The sequence below is a fragment of the Canis lupus genome, chromosome 1 (genome assembly GCF_003254725.2).
Source record: "Canis lupus dingo isolate Sandy chromosome 1, ASM325472v2, whole genome shotgun sequence".
In the NCBI taxonomy this organism is placed as follows: Eukaryota; Metazoa; Chordata; class Mammalia; order Carnivora; family Canidae; genus Canis; species Canis lupus.
Genome location: NC_064243.1, coordinates 42,680,275 through 42,707,654, shown reverse-complemented (window position 1 = coordinate 42,707,654; position 27,380 = coordinate 42,680,275). Strand labels below are relative to the sequence as shown.

The 27,380-nt window shown below is 34.2% G+C and overlaps 1 protein-coding gene across 16 annotated transcripts in view; it reads left to right on the top strand.

The window, feature by feature from the left end:
- Positions 1–27,380, top strand: part of SYNE1 (spectrin repeat containing nuclear envelope protein 1) — a 449,297-nt gene that overhangs the window by 115,049 nt on the left and 306,868 nt on the right. For 12 of the 16 annotated variants that reach the window (XM_049113752.1, XM_049113745.1, XM_035708411.2 and 9 more), the window contains exons 6-14: positions 1,535–1,555; positions 2,021–2,113; positions 3,154–3,332; positions 7,664–7,860; positions 8,954–9,063; positions 12,354–12,404; positions 15,740–15,847; positions 18,745–18,882; positions 20,038–20,202. In XM_049113752.1, coding sequence (XP_048969709.1) covers positions 1,535–1,555; positions 2,021–2,113; positions 3,154–3,332; positions 7,664–7,860; positions 8,954–9,063; positions 12,354–12,404; positions 15,740–15,847; positions 18,745–18,882; positions 20,038–20,202 — 1,062 coding nt within the window. Of the gene's footprint in view, positions 1–1,534; positions 1,556–2,020; positions 2,114–3,153; positions 3,333–7,663; positions 7,861–8,953; positions 9,064–12,353; positions 12,405–15,739; positions 15,848–18,744; positions 18,883–20,037; positions 20,203–27,380 lie in introns of those variants that run through there. The other 4 variants (XM_035708408.2, XM_049113741.1, XM_049113755.1 and 1 more) reach the window with 3 other exon arrangements.

The following is a 27,380-nucleotide window of genomic DNA, read 5'->3' as shown; positions in this document are numbered from 1 at the left end:
AACCTTAATTACCTCCTTGAGAGCCCTGTCTCTAAATACAGTCACATTGGGGGTTAGGGCCTCAACATGTGAATTTGGGGGGAACATACATCAGACAATATGGGTCTCTGGTTTGCAAAATCAAACCTCAGATGACATGGGCCAAGTACAGTTGTCTAGTATGGGATTTTCAAACACTGACATGCACCAGAATCAATGAAACCTAGAGGTTTTGTTAAAGCATATGCTTGGGCTGCACGCCCAAGGTCAGCAGGTCAAAGGTGAAGTCCATCAATGTGATCCCATTCTCTTTCTGGTTTCTGGGAATTCTTCATTCTCTTTCAATGTCTCTATTGCCCATCCCACACTCCTAGGCTAGTAAGAATTTAATAGGATAAGTTCCATAAACCCATAAGAATAAGTTCCATGACCCCATTATGGAACACACAGTTTTTAAGAGAAAAAATAGGTATGAAGAACATTTTTTTCTTCAGAAGTTGAACAAATTAAATATGTTAACTTCATAGTACAGGTGTAGCTAGATTGAGGAAGGAAATTGAGTAGGAAATTCAACTTGTCATTTTTAAAAAGCATGATATATAAGGAAAGAGAAATAATCTTCTCTTTATGGAATGCATTAATCTTATGGTTATTAACATGTATTATATATCTGTGCCCTGTGGATGCTAAAATGGATGTGGAGAAAATTCTGAAGAAGCTATAAACAAGAGTAATCAAAATTATTATGGACATAGCAATAGGTTCTGTCATAAAAGGTTAAAAAATGTGATGTTCTTCATTTTCCATAAACATGTATTATATGTCTCATGCTGTGCTAGGTTTAAAAGAAGTTGACACATAAGCTTGTAATCTATGGAAGTTCTCAATTTTCTTTTCTGTCTCTAAACCTGATGAATGAATTTCATCAGTGAGACAAAATTCCATAGGTATATCTCAGATTATTTACAGTAACTTTGTGCTTTTACTCTACTAGTAAATATAAACTAATTACTCCAGAGTAAAGTATTTGTGGGATGATTTTGCATCTGATACTTTTTAAAAAGTAAACCACTTACAAAATTCTGAATTTTATTATTCACAATACACTTTATTAAATCATGTTTAAGAATTATTGAGCAAGGAATCTAAGGAGTATTTAATTTTTTCTGATTTATTTAGAGATTATGGAAAGGATGATGAGCAGTTGTTAATTGTATTTTTTATTGATTGGCTGAGATAGACTTACCATATAGTCTATTTTGCTGGGACTTAGGGAGTAACATTTTTAATAGTTGAGAGGGCATTAAAGTAAAATTATTGGAGACAACTGTAGACAAGTTAACATCTATCCTGAATGCCCAAAAGTCAGGAACTGAACCCTAAAGTTCTCTTCTACTTAATTATTTCTTGGCTTTCCTTTGTCTTTATAATGTATTCCCCCAAATTATGCTCTAAATTTACTACCTACATTTTTATTCCTTTTGAACAAATAACTCTGATTTTGAAACATTATTTATATATGTATATCATCTTCTCCCTTTGTTTTTCATGTCAGTCCATGTACAGAGGATCACCGGTTAGTACAAATTTTAGAATTTTTAACTCCTGACTTTTATAGGTAAAAGACAACATAAGTTTCATGCTATTTGGTAACAAACTTCAAAGTAAGTGCATTTTCTTAAACTACTCATCACAGTTTCTTTTAAGTTCCAGTCAGCTTCTGAATGTAAACAAATAACATTTTTTTCCTGTGTGTGTTTTGTTGGTAATTCCTTGCATGATGTCACATTTTTAAAATTTTAAATAAGTTTTTGAAATTCATTATATAGTTGTTTTTGTTGTGTGCACCTAATGAATGCTCCTGAAATTTCCACTGAAACCATGTGCCTGTTTGTTTTGATGGCTCACCCTACTTACTTTTATGTACCACTACATAGGCATGACCAAATGTTATTGATGTCTAATAAAGTGCTAATTATTGAATAATTAAGGGTCTATAATCTTCTAGTACATTACTAGTACAGTTTTTCTTTTTAAACAGATTAAATTAGTCAACATTAACTCCACTGATATAGCTGATGGCCGACCATCAATAGTTCTTGGATTGATGTGGACCATTATTCTGTATTTCCAGGTATTGTACCATAGCTCCCTTTTCAGTTGATATAATGTCATGGATGGAGGTAGTGGTGGAAATTTTAATGATACTCTCATTTGCCTACCTTTGGGGCTGATTCTTAAGTGAGCAGAAACTTGACCTTCCCATATACATTGTTCTTTGTTACCAAAGACATTATATATGGAACTCCTCCCAAAGAACTGCGGTATAGGTACTCAATCTGAAAAGTGAGCAGGGCACAATGGAGATGAAATATTGGTGTATTAAGAGTTCAAGAAAATATTTGTTCTTTTCTGGAAGGGACAAGTTGTATGTTCCTATTAGACATTAAGGGGATCTAGAATAATTATTCTAGTCGTTAGGTTGTTTGAATTTTTTAAATTTTAATTTTTTAAAGAATTTTATTTCTTTATCTGAGAAAGAGAGAGAGATGACAAGTGAGGGGGAGGGACAGAAGGAGAGGGAGAAGCAGACTCCCCACTGAGCAGGGAGCCTGATACCAGGTTCTATCCCAGGACCTGGAGATCATGACCTGAGCTGAAGGCAGACACTTAGGTTTTGTTTTATCTATTTTTTTAAAGGTTATTCTTTGGAGCAGTTTTAGATTCACAGTAAAACTGAACAAAAAGAGATTTCCCATTTACTATGTGTCTGCACAGCATGTGTAGCTTCTCCCATAACCAACATCCTCCCCTGGGGTGATACATTTGTTGCCATTAATGAACCTATTTTGACACATCATTATCATTCAAAGTCCATAGTTTACATTTGTGTTCACTATTGGTGTTGTATGCTCTATGAGTTTGGATAACCATTAGGTTTTATTTTATTCATTCATTCATGTGTTTAACAAGTATTTTTTACTGTGTATAAAGTAGTTTCAGATGCAGTGGGAAGTAGGAAGCCAAGTACAGTGTCAGCCGTGCTCTTAAGGGCTTACTTTGTCAGTGGGTGAAGGGTGGGAATTTAAATCACTTAGTTGGAAAAGTAAAACATCCAAGGAAAGAAGAACAAGATAATTCTTATGTTTTTGCCAACTGTTAACTCACAAACAGATTGAGGAGTTGACCAGCAACCTGCCACAGCTGCAGTCTCTGTCTGGCAGCACATCCTCTGTGGATAGCATGGTTAGTGCTGAGACTGCCAGCCCCCCAAGTAAACGGAAAGTGGCCACCAAGATTCAAGGAAATGCTAAGAAGGCTTTATTAAAGTGGGTCCAGTACACAGTAGCCAAGTAAGTACCAAGAGTTTGTTTAAATTTGAAACCCTTGAATAATTTGGTTACCAATTTATTACTGAGAGTCCCTTCCAATATTGCAGAATTAGAAGAGACATTTGAATGAAAGGCTTTGCTTCAGGCTGTTCCATTCTTTCCTTGAATTAAAATATAAACAGAAATCATCACTGATATTCTAGGAAAATGCTATAATCAAACTAATTCTTTCACCATTCATGTGATTGGGCCCAATTAAGTTTTTTTAACACACACTTTGGTAATTTGAGGAGTAATTATATTTAGGTCATTGTTTGGACTTCCTGTTTTATTAAATAATCTTTACACAAATAAATTAGAGATTTAAATGTGATTATCTCTTCACAAGATTGTTGAGTTCTATTTAATAATAATGGAACTAAGGCCCACATTCTGAAATAATTATATTTGCTTTTGTTTCCCAAAACTTTCTAGCAATTTTATTTTAAAATTCTTTTTCCTTGTGTCTCCTCTTTCATCTGGAATGTAAATTCCTTTGTCAACCTCAGTTTTATAGACTGTGGATTTGCTTCTGGGCATAATAAACTTATATGTGTGTACATTCATGTGATAATGATAGAAAATTATAGCTCTCAATGAGTATCTTTTCAAAGCAATTTCAAGAGCATTTTCAGTTGAGACTACCAGTATTTTGTGGTCAGATGTGGTCAGTAGTAAGATCTCTTCATAAAGAAGTTGTGTTTTTGTAGGACTTCCTAAATGACATGTAAAATTAACTTACTTTCTGTTTTGCTTTTGCATGCCTAAATCTAATTTGAATCTTACCCTCTACTTCTGAAAAATAGCTTTCAATGAGTACTTATCATTATAAAATATTAAAGCACTTAAACGTAGGGAGTTCTATTTTTAAAGTGTTTAAAGAGCAAAAATGAGAGAAAAACTAAACATAGAGAAGATGTAATTAGTGTTACTATTTTATATAGTTTTGTTTAACTTTTAAAGTGTGTTGGTGGATTTCTAATTTGGGGTATATTTTTATGATTCAACTTGTATTCAAAAATATTTCTGAAAGCAAAGCTTTGTGGCTTTTTAGAATCTGTAGTAGAAATGAAATTTTGAAAACCTGACCACATTGCTGGTATACTGTTTGCATGCCATCCATAGTGGCAATTACTAAACTCTTTTGCAGCTTAATTGAACAGAGAGAAGAAATGTACTAGGCAGGAAGAGACAGGTGACTACACACTAGGATATTTGTTATGATGCTATTGCAGCAAAATTTTGTAATAATATCAATGTGATATTCTCTTGCCCATTGCTCCACAAAACATTAAATTAACCAAAAATAAATTGATTTCTACTTAATATTATAGTAGCTTAAGGTAAACTCAAATTTTTTGAAGTTTTTCTGCCTTGGTTTTGTTTTATATATGGTGTGTTAGCTTTCAAAAATATGCAGAGGCCTAACGGCCTAAAAGTCAGTCCTGCAAACGTTATATTTGTAACATTAGTGCAAGCTGTATTTTCCTTATCTGAATAAATGTCCAGATTTATGATTCAAGGCTTTTCCACCCATCAGTGTATGAGTGAGTTTCATTTATTCTACAGCTGCATCAAGGGGAGAAATTTGGGGAGAGGACTGTTCTCTAACAAAAATTCTGTGATGAACACATAATTCCATTATACCTACCAAATTGTTGATAATTTTCCTAAAAGCTGCCTTTTTAAAAAATGCTATCTTACTATGTATTTTCCAAGCAACTTTCCTACTGATATGGATAAATACTTAACTATCTATACCTATTTAAGTATAGACATGTTTTTAAAATTATAATATATTATACTCTGTGGTCTGAATGTTTATCAGTCTCATAGGACTGAACATGACAAGAAATGACAAAATATCCAGTAAACACCAGACATATTGTCAGAATGTATTCACTGTTTTCATATAAAATTTCAAAATATGTGAGAAGTGAATAAAAACTGCTTCGGTGATATAATATGATTAAGCCTTCTCTATTGTTTTTTTACTAATTTCATTTCCTGATAGGAAATATATACTCTCAGACATAAAAGCATTAAATTATAGCATATTTGATATTTGCAAACTTGATTTTGAGATGTCTAAGAATAAAATTGTATTTCAAGACAAAAATTAATAAGATAGCAAAACAAACGAAAATCTGTATATCCAGATCCATTCAAGATGATCCATTCAAGATGATCCGTCTTGAATGATGACTTGAAGTAAATATGTATTAGCAGAAATGCATATAAACTGGATATACTTCATCACTTTAAGTGATGTGTCCAAGTTTCTGGAAGTTTGTAACACTTCTTTAAGTAACATATTTACTTTTTTTTAGAATTTATATCAAAGATTCTTAAATGAGAGACTTGAACTAAAACAAAAATTTTTAGGAATACCACCTACTGCTTTGATGTAATACGAAACATTATAGGGGTGTGTGTGTATGTTCAAAAAATACAGAAAAAGAAAATGTACTAAAACTTGAAAAATTATTCCAACAGTAATATGTAGGGAAATATTATATATATTTCTTTTTAAAAATATCTGAAACAATAAACAAGTTGAGGAAAGTCAGAAAATATCTAATACCTAATGAATATTTGCTAGCTAATTATTTATTTATACCCACCTTATTTTGTTAAAAAACAATTTGAAGTAACTGTGAACACAAAAACATTTAAAAATGTATAAGTGTAACCAAAAGGAAAATGTAGGTGGAAAAGTAAGGCAAAGCCGGGGGCAAATGTACAAAGTGAAGAGGTGACAAGAGCACAGTGACCTGCTCCACCTGTGTGGGTATTTGCCCATGTGCCAGACTTTGGCTGAATATACTGGATGCGAACTATCAGAGACAGAAACTCTGAAACAACTAAGAGGAGATACAGGATTACTTTATAATTACCGAAATCTTACAAAATTGTTTTGGAAATATTTATTTTTGAAGTTATTGATGGGATTCAATGATGCTATTTTCAGCCCAAGACGTTTTATGCAAGCTGAATGTATATTGGTATAACAGGATTTAAAGTGACTCTTAAGGTTGCAGAGATAAAATCTAAGGGTATTTACCAACTTTGTATGTTAATCAGTGTATCAGTCAAATATACCCTACACTTCATGGAAATCTTGAGATTATAGTAAAAAAAAGGGGGGGGGGTTAGGTGATACTACCTCTGCTTCCTCTAGAAACAACTATAATGAGACTAATTTTTTTAAAAAAGAGACTACCAGAATATTCATCAATTGAATGTCATCTAATTGATCACTTTTGGAGGTCTCTAAACTTAACCAAGGAATGTTGTTCAAAGACATCTTCACAACTTCCTTTTTGGAGATGCTTTCGTATACAGTTTATATAGTTGATAAATTACATGTAAAAAAATCATTGTGAGCTTGTACACTTTTATTTTCACTAGCAGATATTACTACCAATTTGAATGAAGTCTTAATTATCGTAACTGACTTTGAATTAATCATATCTACCACAGAAGAACAGAGATTTGCCACCAGGACATTGCTGTCAAGGCAATTCCAAAAACAGATTTTAAAAAAACTATTTGATCAGTGGTGTAAATGGAAACTTGTGTGGACTTATGTGGAGTGTAGGCTCCTGTGTGACTGATTGAGAGATAGTCACATCCATTTGCATTTGTTCATTCTAAAGCATTTGATGTAATTCAGCTGTATTATCTTGGCATGTTAATATCTGTACATGTACAACACATTGTTTATCATTGTCATTAGAAATGCACTAGAGACTTCAAAAATATATAATGATGAATTACTCTCATCTTTGGTGTTTTTATAAGTTTCTTTTTTATTTTGCCTGACATGTTTTCTCTATATTAGTTTCCTTTTATTTTTTATTTCTTTAAAGATTTAATTTGTTTATTTATGAGAGAGAGAGAGAGAGAGAGGCAGAGACACAGGCAGAGGGAGAAGCAGGATCCATGTAGGGAGCCTGATGTGAAACTTGATCCTGGATCTCAGGATCACGCCCTGAGCCGAAGACAGATGCTCCACCGCTGAGCCACCCAGGTGCCCCTATTAGTTTCCTTTTAAAATGTGCTTTAAATTGAGTATCTCAGTTACTGAAAAGCTTAATATGGAAAACTCAAAGTATGGAAACAAAACTCCTTCTTATCTTGTTATCCTCTAAAATTTTTGTTTTGCTTATTTTTTTTTCAAGCAGCTAACTGCTATAACTAATTGCACATCATTGCTGAGGATTGGATTTGGCATTAGTCCTTGAGGAAAGTGCATATTATCTATTCAGAATGTGACATTAAATAAATATTTTATTTTCTATCACACTAAGGCAGACAGGAACAGAAGTAAAGGACTTTGGGCGGAGTTGGAGAAGTGGGGTTGCCTTCCATTCCGTGATCCATGCCATTCGGCCAGAACTAGTGGACTTGGAGAAAGTGAAAGGGAGATCTAACCGGGAAAACCTGGAGGAGGCTTTCACTATTGCTGAAACAGAACTAGGAATCCCCAGACTGTTGGATCCTGAAGGTAAGGAGTCATTGTTTGTTCTTGTACACACATTTCAACTCTGTACGTTCCTATGTCTTAAAGGCAGAAATTACAAATGATTTCTGAGACCATATCAGAGGCCAGAAAACTTTAGGAAAGTGGAAGAAATAGTACTTTCCTGCACTGAATTTCTTTTGGAAAAATATTTGCCACTATAATGGGAGTGTCCCTAGAAATTATATCTCAGATAACAAGGCACATTACAAAATGTTAGGGCAGTTTAGTTATGTTTTGGTTTTCATGGGTTTTGTTTGTTTTGTTACATTTTTGCTCTGTAAATATTTGTAAACTCCAAATGTAATCACCTTTTCATTGCCTTTAAAAGAGTTAGGCAGAGATGATTTAAAACACTGAACACTTTTTAGGTATGCAGTCTTACCCCGTATAACTCTATAATGACTAAATTTATATAAATACCTTTGCTTGATTTTTACTGGTTTTATTTGATAAACATCTGTACACTTAAAAATATGTTTTCAGGCTCGGTATTTCCTTCAGAGTACTTGACTGTTCAAAGTGTAGTAATTTAGAGAGAATCATGCCCAAGGGAGAGTCTATCCAAGGATTTGAACATAAGGCATCTCCCTCTTTTCCAAAATAAAATTTGTGGGGATAAGATGGAGCTTCTCTATATTTGGTCAGATACAGTATAGAAGCTCTAGAGTCACGTCATTCAACACCACACCTGTAAGCTTTTTTTTTACTATCCATTCACTTCAGTTCTGAAATGTACATAGTATTTGTGTTTTATTAATGACACAGAATATCTGAATTACCAAAGAGTATCTCAGATTTCTGGTGAATTAATGTTGAGATCATTTAAATGAAACCTGCATTACTTCCTAAAATTTCTTGGTTAAAATGTGTCATATTTGTGTGTCACAACATTCCCATCATGTGTCATCCAAACTAAATTGGTCTGCCCTCCCTCGCTGTCTTGAAATACTAATTCTGTTTTTCTTCTGCATTTAGGATAGTGTCTTTTGGTATGTTAGCTAGGATTCAAAGGTTGTGTTATTAAAATATAAAGAATGCTAATTAACTTGTTCACATTTGGTTTTGGTTGTTCCAGATGTTGACGTGGATAAACCAGATGAGAAGTCTATTATGACCTATGTAGCCCAATTTCTGAAGCATTACCCTGACATCCACAACACAGGCACTGATGGGCAAGAAAATGATGTAAGTATTTTTTTCTTCAGGTATTGATAACGCACTCAATGATAGTGACTTAGATGTTTTAACATGATGCTTTTGAAAAATTGAATTTGAATACATTTTATTATTTTATTTCATTTTGTTTTATTTTATTTTGGGATGCATTGCAAAAAAGGAGCAACTGAGTAAATAATAGATATAACCAATTAGGGAGAAGATTACAGGGAAAGTTTTTTCTTGTGTATATTGGATATGTGAGAGAAAGTATTATTAATGATAAATGCTGGGCATATGACACTGATGAATTAAAACTGAGAAAAGATAGCCATGTTGGGAAATCCAGTTAGTAGTCTGAAGATTGAAGTAATTTTATATCCAGCATGTCATGCCTCTAGAGCTGGAGCCCTCATATTCTTTTCATTCTGAGAAAATCTAATTTTGACTTTTAGGTTTATTATATAAGTCACTACTCAAAACGAACATACAAAAGTAAGGCAAACTTGTAAAAGTCCTAATTGTTCAGGACCTTTCCATTTTTTTCAGCCTCTCAATAGTTTAAATAACATTTATATTTTTCATACTGCTCAAATGACATGTTCATTGTCATAATAAAGAAAAAAGTGAAAAAAAAAACAAAAGAAAATTATCTGTACTTGATTTTCTAGAGAGACCCTATTCTAGAAAAAAATTAATATGTTGGTATAAGTTTCCAACATTTTTCTATATATATGTTGACACGAATAATGTTTTAACAAAAATAGAATTATAATATACATATAATTTCATCATTTTTTTTTCTGTTAACATCATAGAAAACTCTTCCTATGCCATTCTTTCCAGGACATCATCTATATGTATATGTACAATAAGTTATCCAATCTTAATTGTTGAAAATTTCTGAATTTTTGCCATTATAAAAAGTACTTCCATTAACACTTTTATAATAAAACATTGTTTTATTATTCTTCCTTAAATGTGGAATTTCTAGGCTAAAGTGCATGTAGATTTTTAATGCTTTTTTGAATTTTACTTTTCAAATTTTCCTGCAGAAAATTTGTCCCACTTTATACTCTAGCCACACACCAGAATACCTATTTTCCTAGACTTTAACAATGGACATTTCCATTCTTTTAATTTTTAAGTATTATTATTATTCTTTAATTATAGAGAGGCGGATTTACTATTGAATTTAAAATTAATTATAAGATAGAATGACATCAGGGAGAGAAATAAATAGAGTTTTCATGAAGTGTTTTTTAAAACTATTTGTCTGACCTCATCGCTCAGTTCTCAACTAGAATTTTCAAAACATTTTGAGATTATAATGAAAAGAAACAAGAAAGCAACAAAAAACTTAATATGTTTTCCAAATAGAAACAGGTCTAAGAAAGGAAAAGGCTAAGGAATGGCTCATAACCCCAAATTTTCAAATAGGCAAAGGCATTACACAATAGAAATCTGTGACTTCATAAAAAATTAACTTAAACAATGGTAACAGGTGTTTCCTAGGTTACTTGGATGAAGTTAATTTGACATTTGATAGAACTACATTAGTTTTTTTAAAAACTATCATTTCAGGAAACCTGTTTTGTTCCTTGACAAGATTCAGGCACAAACATTGACCACCCGAGTAACTTATCCATAGTCAGTAAGATAAGTATTTCTAAGAAGCACCACAGGAAGCAAAAGCAAACTATCTGTATAATTCCTAGCATAGACTGATACATGTGCTTTGGTGACATTTGGGGCTTTTCTGGGTTTTGAGAATATAATTGGGTATGGATGTTGCTGTGTGAATAAGAAACTCTATTAGAAAGCATATTAGACCTGACCCATACAGCATAGAGAAAATCAGCTTTCCATCTGATTTTCATATCACAAGTCCTTATATTACCCAATTGAATTCATTTCTGATCAAGTTTCTGAGATTGTATTCTTTTAATTTCTACGACATTGATCATCTCTCCAGATGAGTAAACTCTGTGACTGGCTAAGTCTGAGAAACAAAAGGAGGTGCTTTTGCTAATGCTCATGAGCAAGAATTTAATGCCAAAACTCCTCGAGATTTGGAAGACAGTTGTTACTGACATAAGCTTGTTAATAAGCTTTACTAAAGACGTTTAATTAAGAGATTACTTTCATTATCTAGAAAATAAATTCTGATTTTTTTTAAAGTTCCTTTATCCCTTCCTGAAAAGAGACTACATATCATTTTTCAGGGTTATTTCAAAAAATAATTTTGAGGAAAATGTATTATAAGCTTTGCCCCTTTTTAGTGTGGCATTTGTAATGTTGGGGATAAGCATCTAAAAATGAATATTTTCAATAAGAAAAGAGGAATTTTATGTATTTTTATATATTTTTCAGTTGTGTAAAGCAACTAAATGGCCACCTAATTTTATCTAGTGAAACTTTAAGATTTTATAGAGTATATATATTAAGGCTATTGATGGCATCACCTTAAAATACTTAGTATTTCTCTAAGTTTTAGGAAATAGTTCTTTTAATTCACCTTTAGAAAGCTTAGCATCAGTGCGTCTCCCAGACTTCCATTTTTTGGTGGATTTGATTGCTGTATCCTCTTTATGAGTTTATTTAAATTAGATACTTTATAGCTATGATTTTTAAATCTTTTTTTTGTATTTTTTATTGGAATTTGATTTGCCAACATATAGTATAACGCCCAGTGCTCATACTGTCCAGTGCCCCTCTCAGTGCCGTCAAATCTGATTTTCTTATTGGAAATAGACATTGTTATGCCTATTTTAGGCCAACCAATAAAACTGATAAACTTTTTCCCTAAAGGTGTCCTTGAGTAATGAGCACTCAGTCATAAATAGATAAAATATTCCTATTAGTTCTTCTGAGCTATTAAACTTTCAGTTATTTATTCATTCATTCCTTCTTCCATTGCAACAAATACTACTGACTGCTCTCAGAAGCACAGCACCATCTTAATTGATACAGGGGTACAGAGATGCATCTTATGAGTGTATTTAAGAGAAAAGAAATGAATTAATATGCCTCTTCTTCATAGTTCACCATATGAAATGCTTAATATTTCAAGATATAAATATTTATAAGATAAATATTTCCAAAAGGTAAAATCAAACATGAAATATTAGTATACTACATTACCTTATTTTGATGCTTTCAAAGGTTATGAAAATTCTTAAAGTAACTGTACATGTAAAATTATCATCTATTTATTTATGGACAAATGCCTCTCCACTGTTTTTTTTTTCTTGTTTCCTATATAATTTTTGTCCATGATTTATATTATTTTTCTATATATTATCTTTTCATATTGTTAGGAAATACTTCCAGGTTTTCCATCTTTTGCAAATTCTATCCAAAATTTTAAGGTAAGATTTAAATAATCTTGAATTAGTGACCTCTTTCAAACATCCTACATTCCATAGTTTATTAGCCATTCCTTTGCATGTATTTGTCTTTATATACACATTTCTTTTAATGCATTAATTCTGTTATTTCCTTTTCCTTTCTAATAGAATAAATAACATAGGTAAGTGTTATTGAATGTTAGTTACGGTCTAAGCCACTCCCATGGACTAATCTTTAATTATAAGATAGCATCAATTAATTTCTTTTTAATAACAGTCACTAGCACTAATAAAAGGAAAAATTTACAATAACTTTTTGGTTTCTTTATATGTGATATGAAAAATAAAAAATAAAGCTAAAGATTTATTTTTATGTTATCAAATATTAAGCAGGAAATAATTATTTGAAAAAAGGTAAGTATTCAGTTAGCTTGTATCCTGAGTTTTATCGCATCCCTTTTGCTCAGTATTTGGTCATATAGTTTGTTTCATAAAGTTCATGACATACAAGTTTCTTTCATTAGTGCTCAGATATACTTGTGGAATTAATGATTTTGAGTTCTTTCCTAATTCCAAATTATCCTGTACTTTTTCTGTCTTTCTTTATGTTCCATATAGGCCTGAGGTTAAGGCTCTATCAACAAACTAGACTCTATGCCAACACTGGAATAAAAATGAAAAGTAACTTTATATCATGTTAAATTAATTTCTATTTTATGCTCCATGAATTGTAAGTTGATGTACACATGAACATGCTACAGAACATGTAAATATGCCTGTAAGTTTGAGTGAAAAAGAGAGAAAGAAAAAGTCATGAGAATACTGCCCAGTTGGCTGCCTGGAATTTAGGTGGTCTTCTGTAGGCAAATAGACACCCAGGTCTTTGAATGCATGTAAAAGTTAACAGTTGAAGAAAAGCCACTGGACTAACTGGGCTCTGGGAACCTAAATATTGTTTGTACAACATCTCCTCTTAAAAGGAGAATGTTGAGTGTGTTAAATAGCTACATTCTTCTTACCTTATTGCAATTTGCTTGACACTGCCCCACCAGTAAAAAGTCATTTACTAGATGAACTCTAATAGTTATTTTAAAAATATAATCTTTTCTCTCAAATGACTTTGTGAAATAATTTCAATTGGTGAGAAATAGGTACTTGGAGGCTCACAATGAAGTTCCATGCTCACTTTGATGATCTCCCCCGACCCCCCACTGAGTGGTCACATTGGCCTTTGGTACCTTGGAGGTAAACCAAGAGCATATAGTTCCTCCAACCTTGTAAGAATGTTCCATTGTGCTTTTATGGGCATGATGGTCAACCAGCAAACCATGTACCTTGGTCACATTTATCTGTTCATTCAGAGAAGCCATCTTAGGAAAAGCTTAAACTTTGGAGTTTTGGGCTCCTGTTCCATTTCTTTCTCTACTTACCTATTATACCAATAATTTATTCTACTATGATATATTGAGTGAGACTGGGTCTCATTTTTATTCCAGTGGTGTCAGACACTGTGTTAGGCTAGAGAAAAATAAGATACATAAGGGGTTTGTACTATGGGTGGAGAGGAAGAGACAATTAAGTAGATGGTACAAAATAATGCTTTTTCAGTGAATATTTGAGCTCAAGTTGTTGCAAGATCAGAGAAGTGCTCTCAAAATGTGGTCCTTAGACCTTAGATTCACCTGGAAACTTATTAGGAATACAAATTCTTGGCTTCCACCCTAGACATACTAAGCCAAGGAAGACTGAAGGTGGTGTCCAGCAGTCTTCTTTCGGAAGCCCTCCAGGTGATTCTAGTGCACAGAATCACCTGGAGGTGATCATCTTAATGTGTGAGAACCACTGGCACAGAAGAGACACTCCAACAAGACTTCTGGGTCAGAAAAAGCTTACTAGAGAGGTTGTGTCTGAGCTGAGCTCTGAAGAAGGCATTATCCAGAGGAAGATGTTTTCAGGCAGGACAAGATTGCTTTTGTGAGACTGGAAAGTGAGAAGAGGCAAGAATCATGACAGTTGTGTGCTAGTGTCTGTGCTAGATGTGCTACAGAGGTTATCTTGAATTCTTCCTCAAACTGGGGAAGCAGTGTGTGGTGTCTACTCATATGATGGTACAGCAGTAGAGAGGATTAAAATAAAATGTGTCCAAAGTCACAGAGCTGATACTTGTCAGAACCAGAATTTGGAACCAGTTTTGCCTGCCACCACAGCCATCACTCTATCTCCTCTGCCACTTAACCTGTCATCGTGATTTCATCTGTGTCACAAGGCTGTGATCAAGTGAGATGCTGTAGTTGGAAGTGACTTGTAAGAGCCAAGAACCATGTTAAATGTGTTTTTGATTACTTTTACATTTTTACGAGATAAGAAATCTTGGTGAAAAATTAGGATATTTTTCACTAAATCAATGCTATAGGCTTGTGATTATTTGTGGAAACAATTATATAAATCTCTGGATTTGGGTGGGTTTTTTTTTTTTTTTCCATTTCTGAGATGTGAGGTAGCCTGGATGCATTCATTCAGGAAATATTTTGGTAAATATTTTATAGGTGCTGTGTTACCAGGGTCTAATAATACCATATTGAGCAAAAAGAGTATTTTCTGTAATTTTGGATGAGCTTATGTTGTAATACTGAATAGAATTTTTAAATAATACTAGTCCACAGTGTTCTGTGACTGTAACTCCTTTGATTCAGTCAAAATTAATCTTATTGGAAGAAAAAAATCTCATCTGGAGTGAGGTGCAAATAACTGTGGGTTAAGAAGCACCCCCAGGCCTATGTTGTCAGTCTTATTCCAACCATTGCTCTTTTTGAGTATCTTTGTATTTAGGACATCTCCTCTTGAGCCTGCTTTCTTAATTAAATTACTGTTTATTAAAAAAAATGAAAGTAGATAGTTTTATTTTTAATGATTACCATTTTTAAAATTTATTTATTTAAAAGATTTTATTTATTCATTCATGAGAGACAGAGAGAGAGAGAGAGAGAGAGAGAGAGAGGGAGAGAGGCAGACACACAGGCAGAGGGAGAGGCAGGCTCCATGCAGGGAGCCTGACATGGGACTCGATCCCAGGTCTCCAGTATCACGCCCTGGGCTGAAGGAGGTGCTGAACTGCTGAGCCACCAGGCTGCCTGAAGGTAGATAATTTTAGTATTCAGCAAGATAATTAAGCTATTTTTCTAGAATTTAAACTTTTGCCCCTCATTCTCCAAAAGAGGTGAGGGAGAAGAGGAAGTTTTTCAGAGACAATTGGAACTTATTAACTATTCAGTGTATTCTAGAATCAGCCAGGTATTAATCAGCAATTAAATAAATGCATAGTTATTAATAAAATTGTAATATGTTCTGGTTTCTAGAGAGAAGACAGGCTAATTTTGAAGGAAACAAAAGTTTGGATAGAACAATTTGAAAGAGATTTGACAAGGGCACAGATGACAGAATCAAATTTGCAAGATAAATATCAGGTAATGTATAAGAGGCATTTCAGTTTCTTAAAACCCTTTTTATGAGTAAGATTCATATAAGTCATTTAATCTATGTTCAATCTTTTGAATGATATTAATGAGAAAAATATTTAAAGAAATAATATGTGTTATCTTAAGTTTGCATGTAATTTAATAATTGTATTTCTGTGTAAATACGTAGTTTTAAAAAATTAATACATTTATATATTGTAATATGATTGCCACCATTGTAGAGATAATTAGCACCTCTGTCACATTGCATAAGTATTTCTTTTTTTTGTGGTTGGGATAATTAAATTCTAGTCTCTTAGTAAGTTTGATGATTATAATACAATATTGTTATCTATATTTACTATAATGTGTGTTAGATCTCAAGGACTTATTTACTACTCATTGCAAATTTGTACACTTAAGTAGCATCTTTCCTGTCCCCCTATTTCACCTCCCATTCCTTAGTAACCACCATTTAACTTTGTTTTTATGAGTGTGGCTTTTTTAGATACTTACATATAAGTGATGTCATATAGTATTTGTCTTTTTCTGCCTGCCTTATTTCACTTAGGATAATATCCTCAAGGGGTCTATCTATGTTGTCACAAATAGAACGATGTCTTTCTTTCTCTTGATATTTATAGATATAGATATCTATATCTGCCACACCTCTCTTATCATTCACCCATTAATGGGCACTTATGTTTTTTCCATATCTTGGCTATTGTGAATAGTGCTGCAATAAATAAGAGATGCAGATACCTCTTCAGTATCTTATTTTCACTTCCTTTCATATACTGAGAGATAGAATTAGTAGTTTTAAATGATGTGTGTCTGTCCTGTATGTAGACCTCTGAGGCTTCATGACTTTTCTGGAGTCTTATAAATGACCCCAAACACAAACATCTGGTCATTGTCTTTCTATAACTCATGATCTTGTAGATGTCATATAAGAAAAAATAACTTCAGTGCCAAACTGAAAACTACTATGGGATAAGCCACATTTAAGAAAAGTTTGCAATATGAATGTTTGGAGTGGGCCCATTAATGGGATCAGTTTCTGTTGCAGCCTGCCTGATTCGACACTGTTGCTCTCAAATTGAGGCCAGAGGTGTTATGGCCATCCTTCAGTCTCCTTATACCACCATTACTTGGATTTGGCTTCTAATTTTCATTTCTCAGACACAAGCTCTTGTAATAGGTTTTTCCCATTAAATTGTGATTTATTGATGTTATCCTCCTATTTAAGATAGCATTGCATTTTAATGGCTAAACTATAATACATCCTAGTCCATATTATTTTTCAATCAGTTTTGCTATATAAAAAGGGGCAATGATATGAGATTCAAATGGCAGATGATAAAAGATTTAGCTATTGGCATTAGTGTACAATTTTATGTAATAATTTCTATAAAATGTGCCTGAATTTAGAAGGATGATGCCATCAATACCATATTTACTGAACATGGCAAAGCAATATATATGTGCTTAAATGTATGTGCCCTCTTTGCTTTGAAACTCAATGTAATCTTTTCTCTCAAAAATACAATTTTCTGGATGAGCTTAATTAAAAAAAGATTAAGCCAGTAAATTGAGAATAAAAATATAAGAACAGAGTGAATATACTTATTAGACCATTGGTGAGTTTTGGTTTGGTCATAAATTATAAAAAATCAATTCCAAATTATGAAATTACCTGTTGTACAGATGTTATTGTATAAAAGGAAAACAGAGTATTAGAAAAGTATGAAACAGAAACATTCCTTTCAGTCTAAAGATAATAAGCTATCTCTTAAGAAAGATTGAGAGACCATCTGAAAGCTGAACATAGGGAACATTTTCCTTGTCCCAGTCCCCAAACAGCATTTTTCTGTTTCTACTTATCAGTAAGTAGTATATTTTCCTGTTTTATTCATGCATAGAATTCTGTGGAATAAAATTGAAGATCGATTTTATGTTTTGGTATTTTTAAATTAAGTTAGAGGAAATGAAAGATAAAAGTTGTGGTAAAATATTTACTCACCGTCTCCCCCCAGTGTTCGTACTGTGAACTTACATGTTTGTTTGACCAATTTTTTCAGATGTGTTATCAGCTAGATTCTGTAAGGACATTTTCATGTTCTTTAACATAATTGCACATTTTAGTGATATTCAATTAATACTTGGCCTTGGAGTCTTATTTTAGAATTTATTAATTTAATGTAAAATGTAAAATTAAAATCACTACTTTTTTAAGGTTAGTATTAGACTTATGGTTAAGTCTACATATTACAAATTTATGTTAAACACACTATGATAAAAGAAATGATACAATAATTAACATTTTAATGGCGCAAAGTTAAAACAAAATATTATTATATAAATGGGGTCCCCTACTTTACACAGGCTTATTTTAGCATAAATTTAGATATCTTTAAGTCGGTATTATTTCGATATACATAATTTCTAACCTAAATAATTTGGTACTCTGAATAATTTGGTATTATTTTGATTATTAGCATAGGTTTATATTCCTATTTACTATTATTTCTCAATGAGTATGGACTGACACATAGATTATTTAACCAGAAATGAAAAATCTTAAGTTTTAATTCTACTTTACTACTTGTTCTTGCCAAATGACCTCTGGATTTCCTGTGGTGATAATAATAGGACATGTGGATGTTGCAAGGTTATGGAGAAATCCAGAGGAATAAAATGGAGAGAGTGTATAGCATGGGACCAGGCTCATCATCAGGGTTTGAGGAACGGTAGCTGCTATCAGGATCATGACTGTCATCATTATTATCAGCAGCATGCATTGAGTGTAATCCCAATATAAAGGATTGCTATTTAGGAAATGCGGTTTCCTTTGCATTTGCTGTTTTTGACTCATTTCCATGTTGTTGCTTCTTTTCCTCTTTTAGTCATTTAAGCACTTCAGAGTTCAATATGAAATAAAAAGGAAACAGATTGAACATTTAATACAACCAGTACATAGAGATGGTAAACTGTCACTTGACCAAGCATTGGTAAAACAATCCTGGGACAGAGTGTCCTCCAGGGTAAGTTCTCTCGTGATTAATTTCATTAAGGCTGACATAATTTAGTCAAGAACATTTTCCCTCATGTTTTCCTACACAATGATATTCCATCTAGTCCTACAGCCTATGTCTGAGGAAGGAGAGGCTTGCCTATGGGAAGTACTTGGTTTAACAACTCTTCTGCTTTGCCACCTTACATGAAGTTTCCCCATGGAGTAGTAGATGATGGATTGAAATCCTCAAAGGCTCTCTGGGTTACCCACTAAATTCTGGGTCATTTAGAAGAGATGACTCTCCCAAGAATGGAGCTTCAGCAATTTCTCTAAAGTCTATAACCAGGTTTCATCAACAGGTCCTCCTTCTATAAACACGTTCATGTTTACAGTCTTTAATGTAAGCAAATCTTATCCGGTCATTCATAAACCTAAAAAAAAAAAAGCTGCTCAGTAACTTTCATGTTAATATTTTGCAAACTTAAAGACCAGGATTTTAAAACATCTGAAACTTCTATTGCAAATGGAAATATTAGCCTTGAACTTACTCTGTTTTATTCATTTTGATAACCTAATCTTTTTCCTACAAACTCTACCAGAGAATATGTTAGTTCCCAAGCACCTCAACCTATCCTACCTGGTATTCCAATAAGTCGGGAGAAACACTGCTTAAGAATTGGATAAAGTGGTAGAAATGAAGAAATAGTTACTATCATAGAAAGAATCTCGAATATTTTCCTTCCTCCAGAGATGACTGGATGACCCTGATTTTTCTGGACCTGTCCTCATGTGGCAGGTTTTAAAGGACACACATCAGCTAGTGTATAACAGCTGTATCCTTGAACATCTCAAAAAATCCAGTCCCTTCCCTCTCAGCAGAAGCTCTATTGAAAATCAGTGGGGGCTTTATGCTATTCCTATAAGAAAAAAATTGTTTAAGCTCTCAATGATGTCCTTCCATGTCTAAAATGTATTTCATGTTTCCTCAAAACTTGCTTATAACTATAATTCCTCCTTATTCTCAAAGTATCAAATTCAGAACACAAATATTTTCTTACTTGGTATATATTAAATTAACCTGAAATTATTACCTGGGATCCTTATGTCTTTAGAAGTCATTTGGGTGAGTTTTAGGAATTTTCCGTATTAAAGATAATTCTATTTTTCTACTTTTGTATTGCAGCTCTTTGATTGGCATATACAGCTTGATAAATCTCTCCCTGCACCTCTGGGCACTATAGGTGCCTGGTTATACAGAGCAGAGGTAGCTCTGAGGGAGGAAATTACCATTCAGCAGGTCCATGAGGAAACGGCCAACACAATACAACGGAAACGTGAGCAACACAAGGTAAAGCTCTGGTGGGGTAATCTGGCACAACAGTCCTGGTGTAGTCTGGAGATGTGGCTGTTGAGACCTCCCACCCACCTGGGTCTCCCTGACATCCACTCATACCAATTCAGAGATGTTCCAATAGATTTGTTTTCTGAGGTATTTTCCAATAGCTCCATGGTATTTTTTCATCTGTGGTTATCTTTGTTATTGTTGTTGCTATACGTTACTTTTCAAAAGGTAAACCCATAGACCACACACATTTGTATAAAATGTGGTCGGCCTTTGGCTTCAGATCTCACTCCCATCTCCATTCTCAAAAGGAGGCAAGCCAGGTTGCCAAGTTCTTATGTCCTGTGTTGTGACGGAGCAGGGGTCGAGGGAGAGTGGTGATCTTAGGAAGCGGTGGGACTAGGCCTTGATGACTTTTTAGTTATTTGTGACTTTTTCCACTTGCAGTAAAGTCAGTTGTTCTTAGTATAAATTCTAACATCCTGCATCTTTGTGTTTTGTGATAGTACAAAAATGCTATTTTCATCACATCACGTTAACTCAATCCTGCATTTTGTGCAATTGAATTTGTATACCACATTTCCTGGGTCATGGCAGTGATTACTCTATATGTGGAAAACAGACCAGTGGAGATGACCACATATGGGCAATTTATAGCTCATATATACTTTCTGCCAAAATACTAATATTTTTAAAACTGCTTCAGGGAAATAGACTGTTAGGTATTCTAGACCAGATTGTAAAGCAAATTCATGACAGATTTTGTCTTATGCCCCTTTGGGACCTTATGTTTAGAACTAGAAATGTGGAGGTACAGAGGCGTCACAGAGTTTCAGCTCCTGTCCCTCTCAACTCAACACATTCAACCCAGACTCAACTACCAAACAAGCGGGACACAACAAGACTTTGTGTTCGTACACAATTAGTCAGGGTCCTTCCTGCATTTATTCTTGTCCCTTCTTCAGTTTAGACACTGATCTTTTGTTGATTATCTCTTAACCTCTCCCCTTTCCGCCTCCACCAACACACACCAAACACACAGAAAACTCCTCAGAATTTGCTTCTCAGGTAAGAGCATGATTTGAGGTCTGTATCATCAGTGGAAATACAAACACATAAAATCCAGGCCCAATAGTCTGTACTTTCTCTGAAGACAGAAAATAAGAGATCAAGTCATAAGATTTTTTTCTGAGACTGAACCATGGTTAAGGCTTCTTAAAAGCAGAAAAGCCTAGGTTATGCCTATGTTAAGATTCCCAGGATATTAAAAATAAGGGGACATGTTGAAACAGTGTTACACAAAAAATACCGCTTTAACAAATTAGTAATTCATCATAAATTCTGTACAACACATCATATAGCAATCAAAATTATTTTTTAAGTAATATGAGTATTTCATATAAAAGAAAGTCACCTTAGGGTTTCAAATCAAATGTAAAAAAAAATCAAATGTAAAGTGTATATCGATCATGGGTCAGCTGTGTTAATTCAGCAAATATACATTGCAGATCTACTATGTGCCAGCTTTATGCATCAGGGAAACTGGTGAAGGCACCTCCAATCTAGAAGTTCAAGACATGGCATGTGTTTGTTGTTGGCATAACATACTTAAGTCTTACTTGAATACTCCACCATAGAGAAAATGCCTTGCAATATTAGCTGTGCTATTTACTAGATGATAAGATTTAGCAGATAACGTTAATTTGCTGCTCACTCTAGGCTGTCACAACCCCTTCTGAAGTCTGAGTTTTAAGCTGGATGCACAGATGCAGTCAGTGTCTCTCTCAGTAATTATATGGCCCGAGGTTCCTCATGACCCCTCTGGGTCCCTTGAGAGAGAAACCCTGTGCCAACCACCAAGTGAGCAGCAAGAACCATCCCTTTGCTAAAGTGTAGTAAACAACCATAAAAACCAGAAATGAAGTGGAGTAGGGAAAAGGGAAGTGGTAGGAGTTCGAGAAGAAGCTTATCTGAGACTAAAAATCAGAAAAGACTGAAGAGTAAGCTGGGGAATGCAGTAGAGAGACAACAGGAAGCAAGCAGAGGCAGGTAAAGGTGAAGACGATGTTCGAGGCAGATCTCCAGAATGATCTTTTTACTGAGGTAGGAACTTTTACTGGGTCTGGACACAGGCACTTAAAGTAGTAGAGTCATAAAACAATGTCATTGTCAATTATAAAATCAATTCTTATTTAAAATATATTTATCACGTGCCTATAATAAGATAAACTGATGATGTGAGAAATTTGAATCATTGTTAAGATAACTAAAATTTCAGGCTTCTTCAATAGCAAAAAAATCAGCCCATCAACTTGATATCACTTCTTTGTGCTGCTATATTGGACTCACTTGGAAATGCAATATGTAAATTAAAAACACAATATAGTATAAATCATCTTCCAATTCTTACAAATCATCTTCCAAGTCTAATGTTCAATTCTAGCCCAATAAGAACATTTATCAAATTGTGTATTAAATTATGCTTTACTGATGATAAAATTGAAAAAAAAACATGATATAGGACTCCTCAATACATAAGCAAGAATGTTTTAGAATATTATCTTCCTATCCCAGTCTATAAGTAACTATGGCTTTTGTCACAAAAACTTATATATGCTATCAAGATCTAGAATTTTTGGTTTTCTGCATTGTTCACATCGTTTTTTAAAAAATATATACCACATGACAATTGTTTGTTACTTAATATATATTCAGTGTCTGAAAACTGGATTCAGATAATTTTTAAAATATTTTTTTTGCAAAGAAAGGATTATTTTACAAATGGTTCTACCAAAGTTTTTATTTTAATTAACTTACATGTATGTAAGATCATATTATTATGAAGAGCAAAATACGCCTTTACTAGCTTTTCTATTTTCCAGATACTCTAATGCTTAGTTATCTAGGAAGGTAACAAATATAGTCATAGCTAACTATAATTGAGTATTTAGCCATGTTTCTATCTTAAGCACTTAATTTTGCTAAGCACTTGACATGTAGGATTTGAGATAGGTGTTATCATCCTCATTTGCAAATGAATGAACTTTAGGCAGAGAGAGATTAAGTGCCTTGCCCAGGTACATAGCTGATAATCAAGATTGTTTTAAACACTAACCTTAAACCATGCCCACAAAGCTATTGCATATAATACACATACAGTAATTAAACTTATTAATTTTTATTAGTAATATTGCTTTGGCCAAGTAAGGCTTTCAGTCTTAAGGAATCATGAAAATAGACATCAAACTCTGCTACCTGCTACCCATCCTTATTGTGGTCATTAATCCTACCTAGGTCACTTCTCCTCCTGTTTTAAGGATTTTATTTCCTGCATGATAATGCAAGCCATAATTCTTAATAACGTCAGTAACCCATAGGTGATTCTACCAATAACCTGGACTGTTAGTTCCTTGGTCTCCTGTTTTCTAGTCATCCCATCCTACACTCTAATTTAGCCCTCCAAAGCATAGGCATAGTCTAGAACTTGTCATCACTAGGAACTGAAACCTCTCCACAATCTCTTTCTCAAGCATCTATCTCACTGTCCACCCAAACTTGCCCTGACTCCAAATTGCATGGACTCTGTGCCTTATAATCCATGATTTTATTGCCTCTCACTCTCTTCATATCATCCCTTTCCTTCATCTTCTACTTAAATTCAATGCTGAATCAGTAAAGGTCACCAAAAGCACACACTAATTGTCTTCACCAGGTCTCCTTTGTCCTGTGGTCCTGGTTAAAACACAGCCCTGATTAAAGCCCACTCTCTGCCTATTCCCTGCCCACACATATGCCACTGAGTATGGCTGCAGAAAAACACACTCTCAGGCATGATGACTAACCCAAGTGGATCTTTAAAGCTGCCTTGCACTCTAAAGGCATTTCCCAACTCCACTGCCTCTTTATTTTGGGGACAACTATTCCATACCTTGTCTCTTCAAATCTTCTACACCTCCTCCCATATCCTTACTCTCAGCTGATGACACTGCTTCCTATTTCTCTGAGAAAATAGAAGCAGTCAAAAAAGAATTTCCGCAAGCTCCCACGACCACATCAACCCACCTACATGCATCTGTGCCTGAATACTCAGTCTTCACTTCTGTTACTAGGGATGAACCATCTGTGCTCCAGGCTAAGACCAGCCCCTCTACATGTGTATGAGATCCCATCCTCCCTGCTCTTCTCCAGTAAACAATTCCTGTATTTCTTGCCTTCTTAAATTTTTTTCCTCTCTCTGCTGGATTGTCCCCATCCACATAAAGTATATGCTGCTAATCATCTCATCTTAAAGACTCTTTTAAAAAGAATAAATCAAATTTTAAAAATGAAAATTCTTTCTTAACCCTACTCCAGCTACTGTCCATTCCCACCCCCCCCCCTTCCTTTTTTAGTGAAGCTCTTTGAAAGAGTTACCTGTGCTCATTTTGGTTTCAGAATTCTCTTCTCCAGTTCCTTTTAGAACCCATTCCAGTCGAGTGTTTTCTTGCCATGCTACTCATGTCAGGTTCATGAAAGTCCTCCTCATTCCTCACTCAGTGGTCAATTCTCAGTCTTCATCCTACCTTGCCAATCATAAGCATTTCACATAGCTATTTCTTCATCTTTGAACCACTTTCTTCATTTGGACTCCTCATTTTCTTTCTACTCCTCTGGCTACACCTTTCTAATCCTTCCCAGTCTTTCCACAAAATATTTATTGCGTACTTTTTTATGTGCAAAGTGATGTTCTAGGCATTTGTGATACACCCATAAGAAAAGCAGACAAATTCCTACACTCATGTAATTTGCCTTCTAGTGGGAGGAGGCAGATAATAACAAAGGTAAGTAAGTAATAAAATAATTACATATTAGGTTAAAAGTAAAAGGACAGAGTTTTAGAGGGTGTTGCAATTTTAACTAGGGTTAGTCAGTGAAAACTTACTGAAAAGATGACATCAAAGAGGCAAGTACATTCCCACCTCAACCCATTTGTCCTTACCATTGTTCTGGAATGTTCTCTGTCTTTGGCCTGAAACATTCTCCCACTGATTAGTCTCAATACCTTCTTCTTTATCTCCTTTGGGCCTTTCTTGAAAACTTACCTCTTAGTCAACACTTTCCTAGCCACCTCTTTGAAAGTGCAACCTCTCTTCCCTGTTTGATTTTTCACTTTAGCATTTATCTGCATCTTAACTACAGTTTTAATTTATGTATTTCATTTAGTGCTTGATTTCCTAAACTGTAGTATCAATTCCGTAAGAGCAAGAATTATTTGTTTTTTCCCTGTTGTATTCCCAGCCCCTAGAAATGACTAGAAATATCAGGCTTTCAGAATTCTATTGGGTCAGTAATGCAAATTCACACTTAGTGGGAAATTATCCATTTGACTAAGTTTTAAAAATTATTCGCATAAAATTATTCAAAATATTAAAAAAAATTTGGTAATCTTTTCTGTGCCTGTAATTAAGCCTCTCTATTTTCCCCCAATGTTGTTTCTTTGCATATCCTTACTTTCCTTAATTGCATACTTTTGGCACTGTTGATTTTCTCTGTGTATTATAACTGCCTTTTCCCATCCACCTTCTTACCAGAGGAATGATGGTATCTGTCATGTGGGAATAGAGACTGTGTTACTAATGGAGGATAGAAGCCAGGGAACCAGTCTCAATAATCCACATAGGGATTCAAGATGGTAGTTGTAGAGATGGTGAGAAAAGGTCAGATTCTGAATATTTTTAGGGAGAGCAATTTTCAGCATTAGATTTTGATTGTGAAAAAATCTCTCCAGTCATACATGACACTATTTTTTTTCACATGAACAGTTGGAAGAATAGTTTCCATCAGTTGAGATAGAGAGACAGGGAAGCAGGTTCGGGAGTAAAAGATCAGAAGTTCAGTTTGGGGCATGATAAGTATGAGCCTTTTTTTCACATCCAAGCGTACATGTGGAGTAGGCAGTAAGAGATAACAGGAGCTTGAGACACAGGTAGAGGCTGGAAATAAATATTCAGAATCTCAAAATCACTGGTATGTAGAAGGATATTGGAAGCTCTGAGACCAAAGAAATTAAATAAGAAAGCATAGACAGAGGAAAAAAATGTCAGGAACTTAGCCCTAAAGGAATGTACTGTCAAGAAATCAAAGAGTAGAAGGTGGAACAGCAGAAGAGTAAGAGAAAGAGCAATCAGTGAGGTGGGAGGAAATCCAGCTCCTGTGTTGTTATAGAAGCTAAGACAAGCCGTGCATCAATGATAGGGCATTTTCAGTAACTTGGCCACAGCAGCGCTCTTAAAATGCAAGTCAGTTCATTTCACCACTCTCAGAAGTTCCCACTAGATTCCACCTATTCAAAACCAGCATTCCAAAAGTCTTACAGAGGCCCCTGAGATCCACAGATGTGCAGTGCTTTCCCCTGGCCGCCCCTCCTCCCTCCATCACCTGCTATCCCAGTTGTTCTTTTGTTCCATCTTAGTCACTGAGAGGGGGTCATTGATACCTCCCAGAGCCACGTGGTTTTGTCTGTTTCTCCCACTAGTTCTATCAGTTTTTACTCTGTGTGTTTTGAGACTTACTAGACATGTTCAAATTCAGAATTAATATAGCTACTAGTAAATTGAAAGTTTGATCCATAAGCAATTACATATAATGATTTTTATTTTCAAACCTATTTTGTCTGATATTGTTATACTCATACCAGTTTCTTTTTGTTAATATTTAACCATCCTGGCTCATTAGGATTCTGAGTTTTGTTGTTTCCACCTTCTCCAAGTTCCAAGACTCAAACTCATGCAGCAATGGTATAGGTATTTGCTTCAAACATTTGGCTTTTTCTATTTGTTTTTGCTCACAGGCCTGTGAATCAATTTGGGGTCATATTTTAACAGGAGTAAAAGACCTAAAAGATTTCTCTTACCTCCTGTGAGCCTACCAGTGAATTAAAATCACATGCTGTGCTCAGCATCTCACTGGTTTTTAGTGTGATGGGTTTTCAGAGATCCCAGTGACATCACACCAGCTGTAGTTCCTTTATGATATTTTTGAAAATGTTTTTTGTTTGTTTTGCTATCTTGTCAAGCTTCTTTTAATTAACTAGGTACTGCCTATAATAAGCTTTTTAGGAAACAACTGGACATATGAGTATTCCAGTATAGTCACAGACCCCTACTCATATATTAACATACAGTCATATATAATAAATCAGAGCT